The sequence below is a fragment of the Gorilla gorilla genome, chromosome 3, assembly GCF_029281585.2.
Source record: "Gorilla gorilla gorilla isolate KB3781 chromosome 3, NHGRI_mGorGor1-v2.1_pri, whole genome shotgun sequence".
NCBI classification, from domain to species: Eukaryota; Metazoa; Chordata; class Mammalia; order Primates; family Hominidae; genus Gorilla; species Gorilla gorilla.
Genome location: NC_073227.2, coordinates 168,713,800 through 168,719,799, shown reverse-complemented (window position 1 = coordinate 168,719,799; position 6,000 = coordinate 168,713,800). Strand labels below are relative to the sequence as shown.

At 46.0% G+C, this 6,000-nt stretch overlaps 1 protein-coding gene across 2 annotated transcripts in view; it reads left to right on the top strand.

The window, feature by feature from the left end:
- Positions 1-224: 224 nt before the first annotated feature.
- PRMT9 (protein arginine methyltransferase 9) overlaps positions 225-6,000 on the top strand; it is a 46,246-nt gene continuing 40,470 nt past the window's right edge. The window contains exons 1-3 of one of the 2 annotated variants that reach the window (XM_055384926.1): positions 530-642; positions 803-971; positions 4,285-4,433. In XM_055384926.1, coding sequence (XP_055240901.1) covers positions 4,414-4,433 — 20 coding nt within the window. In that variant the 5' untranslated portion in view covers positions 530-642; positions 803-971; positions 4,285-4,413. Of the gene's footprint in view, positions 972-4,284; positions 4,434-6,000 lie in introns of both variants that reach the window. The other variant, XM_004040469.3, reaches the window with a different exon arrangement.

The window sequence follows — 6,000 nt, the reverse complement described above, 5'->3', positions numbered from 1 at the left end:
CTTATAACTGAACAGATAGGTGGTCAGAGAACTTGGATTTGAACCATGCCTATGCCACTAGCTGGTTGTGTGACCTTGAGCAAGTCACTTCTCAGGATATCACGTTTGCCATCATTAAGACGAGTGTGATCCAAAGGTCCACCTAGCCAGGTTTTGTGAGAATGATTTGAAATGCCTGTGAAAGCATTTCCTCTACCACCTCTGAGATGCTTTTGTTATCTCCAGGTTCTTTCAGGTCTTGAAATTTTGTGCATCACGATCCAAAATGTCTTAAGCATCATCACAAATGCTTGACCGTCCCTCATGAGCGGGTGGCGCTTCGCGCTGCCTGGGTCTGTACAACAGGGTCTTGCAGTCGAAAGCCACACACTCCCGGAGTGCAAGAGGGAGAGAAAGCTCTGCTTTCAGCCGGGAAAAAAAAAAGGGCGCGAGACCGGACAGGTCCTGCCACAGACGTTCTCCAATGCTCACGCACAGTGGTCGCTCCTGCGGGAATGGGAGGCAGTGACGTGCCCACGTCGGGCGTGGTGACGTTCGCGTAGCGTGCGCCGCTGGCCTGGTGCGCAATAGTGGGGTATGCGTCACGGTCTGCGCCGCCCGCGGAGCCAGGACGGGGCGGAGCTTCCGCCTGGGCTGGGGTTGGTGAGTTCACCCGCGGCGGAGGGTAACTTTGCTGTACTGTTTTTTGAGCAGTTGTCTGGTCCCTGGAAGTGTAGCATCGAGAGAGTTTTCTAATTACGTTTACAAAATATCTTCCCTTTGGCCTACAAGTAGTGACTGCCATGTCGAATTTGCGGCCCAGGTCCCGCCGAGACGCCGGGGGTGGCGCTGGGGCAGCCGGCCGGGACGAGCTGGTGTCGCGGTCCTTGCAGAGCGCAGAGCACTGTCTGGGCGTCCAGGACTTCGGCACTGCCTATGCCCACTACCTCCTCGTGCTCAGCCTGGCGCCGGAGCTGAAACACGACGTGAAGGTGAGGGTCCTTTTTTCTCACTTGCTGGCAGATCCAACGTCCTCGTAAAAAAAAAAAATAGAAAAAAAAAAAGCGGAGGGGCTAGGGTGCCTGGGTGGGTGGTTGCTGTTAATATTTAGGGCCCTTTTTTCTCACTTGCTGGCCGATCCAACGTCCTCGTAAAAAAAAAGAAAAGAAAAAAGGCGGAGGGGCTAGGGTGCTTGGTTGGGTGTTTGCTATTAATGTTTACTGTTCACCCTTGACGTCTTTCCTTTATTCACACCTACGACCAGCCCAGAGGAAAATCCTGCCGTCTTCACCTTCGAAATATGTCCAGAATCTTACCAGTTCTTACCATCTTCCCCTTTACTACCCTGGTTCGAGCTTCAGTCATCTGCCAGCTGTTGCAGTCGGCTCTCAACTGAGCTCTCTCCTGCAGTCTGTGTCAACATAGCTAGCTTTTTGCAACAAAAGTCAAATGTTGTCATTTCTCAGTTTCAAAACTTTCATCTCGTTTAAAATTTTAAAGGCCCTCGAATTGGAAATGAGGTCTCACGTGATCCTCTTCTCCTTATATCTAATTTAAGCATGCCCTGGCTTGAGGGCTTTTGGATTTGTTATATTGTGTGTAGTAGGAATATAGTGGGCCTCTAGTTGAATAAAGTGTGTAGTTAGCCTAAAGTGATTATCATTTAATGATGCGTTCTTTAAACTTCAATTATTGGATTATTTGCAACAATTACTCTGTTGAAATGGTGTTCTTTTTTGAAGTACTTTTAGAATCTAAATTACGAAAAATGATTTAACTTAAAATTGCAATTACTTTGGTTCATTTACACTGAGGGTTTGTCAACCTCAGCACTATTGACGTTTTGAATGGGATAATTCTTTGTTATGGGGGAGGGGAGGTGTCCTGTGCATTGCACTATGTTTGGCAGCATCCTTGATCTCTACCCACTAAATGTCAGTAGCGTCTAGATGTTTGTAGTTCATGTAAACTTAGTGTAAATTTCAGGACCAGCTGTCCTACTTGAGGAGGGGATGATATGTTGAGATACAGTTTGCTTCTCTTGGTAGGCAGCAATAGAAAAATGGATCAACTCAAGTGATCTTTCCTCAGTTACTTGTTTCTTAGTTTCCTCTTCTGTGAAACAGGGACGCAGCCTCTCTTAAAAATGTTTACTGGGTATTAAAAGTATATTTAGACTGGGTGTGCTGGCTCACGCCTGTAATCCCAGCACTTTGGGAGGCGGAGGCGGGTGGATCACAAGGTCAGGAGTTTGAGACCAGCCTGGCCAATATGGTGAAAACCTGTCTCTACTAAAAATTAAAAAATTAGGCCGGGCGCGGTGGCTCACGCCTGTAATCCCAGCACTTTGGGAGGCAGAGACGGGCGGATCACCTGAGGTCAGGAGTTCGAGACCAGCCTCAACATGGAGAAACCCCGTCTCTACTAAAAGTACAAAATTAGCTGGGCGTGGTGGTGCATGCCTGTAATCACAGCTACTCGAGAGGCTGAGGCAGGAGAATTGCTTGAACCTGGGAGGCAGAGGTTGTGGTGAGCCGAGATCGCGCCATTGCACTCCAGCCTGGGCGACAAGAGCGAAACTCTGTCTCAAAAAAATAAAAATAAAAAATTTGCTGGGCGTGGTGGCATGTGCCTGTAGTCCCAGCTACTCAGGAGGCTGACGCAGAAGAATTGCTTGAGCTCGGGAGGCGGAGGTTGCAGTCCAGATTGTGCCACTGCACTCCAGCCTGGGCGACAGAGTATGACTCCATCTCAAAAAGAAAAAATAAAAAAGTATATTTAAAATTTGTAGCGCAATGCCTGAAATTCAGTAGGATAAGCAACTAGTCTGTTTCCTGCCGAACAAAGTCTGTGTTTGTTTGTATGGGCCCCCTGTAAAATGCTCATTGCCTGCTACTCTATTCCCCATACCCAAACTCCGGCCACACCAAGCCACTTATCTGTAGACCCTCTGATCCATTTCATATAATCTGTGCGGGGTTTTTTTTTTTCTGATAGAGTCTCACTGTATCACGCAGGCTGGAATGCAGTGGTGCGATCTCGGTTCACTGCAACCTCCACCTCCCGGGTTCAAGCAATTCTCCTGTCTCAGCCTCCTGAGTAGCAGGGATTATAGGTGTTCGCCACCATGCTTGGCTAATTTTTATATTTTTAGTAGAGATGGGGTTTCACCATGTTGGCCAGGCTGGTCTTGAACTCCTGACCTCAGGTGATCTGCCTGCCTTGGCCTCCCAAAGGGCTGGGATTACAGGCATGAGCCACCGTGCCCGGCCAGAATCTCCTTTCTTATCCTTGTCTCTCTAGTAAACTCCCTCAAGATTCAGTTCCAAGTATCAACGCTTTTGTATAAAATATGTGAAGATGATTTAAAATGTTTTAATGACTAAAGCTTTCCCTCTTTCCACAGTGTTGCAGCATGGAGAATGGATGGAGGGAGATGCAATTGGAATTAGAGTGACAGCGTTAAGGCTGTTGCTGTAGTCCAGCAAGTGGTTACAAGGGCCAGATTAGGTTGTAACTGTGGGAATGGAGAGGAGGTAACAGATTTAAAGATATTGAGAGAGCATTGGCTAGGTTTGAAACAGTGTATGTGGAGTTAAGGTACTATTATAAGGTGACTTTGTGGTTTGAGGTTGAGTGGTGTCTTAATCTTATAGCCTGTGTCAGAGGAGTATGATGAGTTCAGTTTAGAACATTTTGAACTTTTCCAAAATTAAATTTCTCTCTATAGGGCCTCTGTGAGGATAAGAGCAAGATTTATGTTGCCTCAGTTCTTTGCACAAGGATTGTTCAGGAAATATTTGAGTTGGACTACATTTGCAATGGCTGGAGATCCATTGCCTGGTTGAAATGACTAATAGGAAGCTGTATCTATGAGTCTGAGGTTCAGAAGAGAAGGTTTTGACTAGAGATGTAAATGTAGCATCCATTAACACATGGGTGATAATAAATGCGTTAGGGATGGATGAGAGAAAAAATAAGAGGGCCAAGGACAAACTCCAAAAACACAGGAGCCCACAAAAATGAGGCAGTTCTGGAGAATAAGGAGAATGTGATACAGCAGCTAAGAATGGGGGGAGTTTAGAGAGTGGTCAGACTAATTCTGCTTATTATTGCCATGTAGGTGGTAAAATTCATTCATTTGTGCACTTGTTCAGTAAACAGTGCCTACTAAAGTTAAATGAAATTTAAGGTGATTGTTCAATAGTGATTAAGTTCGATTGCTTGGAATCTTCAACTAATGATGTATATTCTTTCATCTTTTATGTTATTGACTAATTCATAATTTTTTTCTTATTTGTAAAGGAAACTTTTCAGTACACACTTTTCAGATGGGCTGAAGAGCTTGATGCTCTCAGTCGGATACAAGACTTACTTGGTTGCTATGAGCAGGCCTTGGAACTGTTTCCTGATGATGAAGTGATTTGCAATAGTATGGGGGAGCATCTCTTCAGGTTTGTAGTGATTTTAGTATTACTTGTTAAGAATTATTCTGTATTAGTCTGGATAGGGATAAATCATACAGTAATTTTAACAGGGAAAGTTTAATATGGAGAATTATTAAGGAGAATTGAAAAGAAAAGCAGATATATAATATCATAACAGTTTTAATATTTTGTAATATACGGCATAATAGCCACTGCCCTTAGGAGTAAGACAGAATATCCAAGGAAGAGTTCCCCTCACTGGGGTGAGTGCCACCCCTTATTGGAGAGGGCACAGCTGTGATTCTTAGGATGGCAGAAAAGTCACTGCAGTGCCTTGCCAGGGAACTTCTTGTAAATTTGTTTTCTGGACCCGGGTATAGTTTTGCCTCTTGGGATGCCAGAGAAAGCCTCATGGGGAAGTATCTCATCAGAGGTACTCCATTACAAAACCATGTAGTAGGGTAAGAAGCCTTGGGGAAGCTGCTGACCCTTGGATGCTGCTAGCTGCCATGCATTTCAGGAGCTTGGTGCTAGACAAGCCTTAAGCAGGAAGCAAAACTCTTTCTTGCTACAGTGTCTCTCCAGCACTGTTTTTTTTGGGGGCAGAGTCTCACTTTGTAGCCCAGGCTGGAGTGAAGTGGCGTGATCTCAGCTCACTGCAACCTCCACCTTCTGGGTTCAAGTGATTCTCGTTCCTCAGCCTCCTGAGAAGCTGGCATTATAGGCGCCTGCCACCCCACCCAGGTAATTTTTGTATTTTTAGTAGAGACAGGGTTTCACCATGTTGGCCAGGCTGGTCTCAAACTCCTGACCTCAAGCAATCCACCCGCCTCAGCCTCCCAAAGTGCGGGGATTACAGGTGTGAGCCACTGCGCTTGGCCTCCAGCACTTTTTTTTTTTTGAGACAGTGTGTCACTGTGTCGCTCAGGTTGGAGTGCAGTAGCACCATCATGGCTCATGGCAACCTTGACCTCCCAGGCTCCGGTGATCTTCCCACCTCAGCAGCTCCCCCACCTGCACTCCAGTAGCTGGAATTGCAGTACATGCCACCACACCTGGCTAATTTTTTGTCTTTTTTGTAGAGACAGGATTTTACCATGTTGTTGCCCAAGCTGGTCTGGAACTCTTGGGCTCAAGCGATCCTTTGGCCTTGGCCTCCCAAAGCACTGGGATTACAGACTTGAGCCACCGCACCTGGCCTCTCTGCACTTTTTACCAACAAAGCTTACCCTTGTGCCAACTGGTGGGAGAATATTAAAGGGCCAGATACATTTTTCACAGAGCAGGCAAAAAAGGGTGAATTTGGCAATAAGTTGATAACTTACATGTTGGGAGTCTTGGAACCACTCCCAGATTTGCTGATTTGCTGGAAGGGCGCACAGGCCATATAGTCCTAGTCATGGCTCTTGTGTATTACTGTGAATGGATACAAAGCAAAATTTGCAAAGGGTAAATGTGTATGGGGCAAAGTGTAAAGGAAAACCAGGTGCAAGCCTCCAAAGTTCCTTTCTCAGTGAAGTCACGCAGGATGCACTTCATTCCCACGGTGAGTTATGACAGTACACGTGAAATGTTGCCAACCAGGGAAACTCAT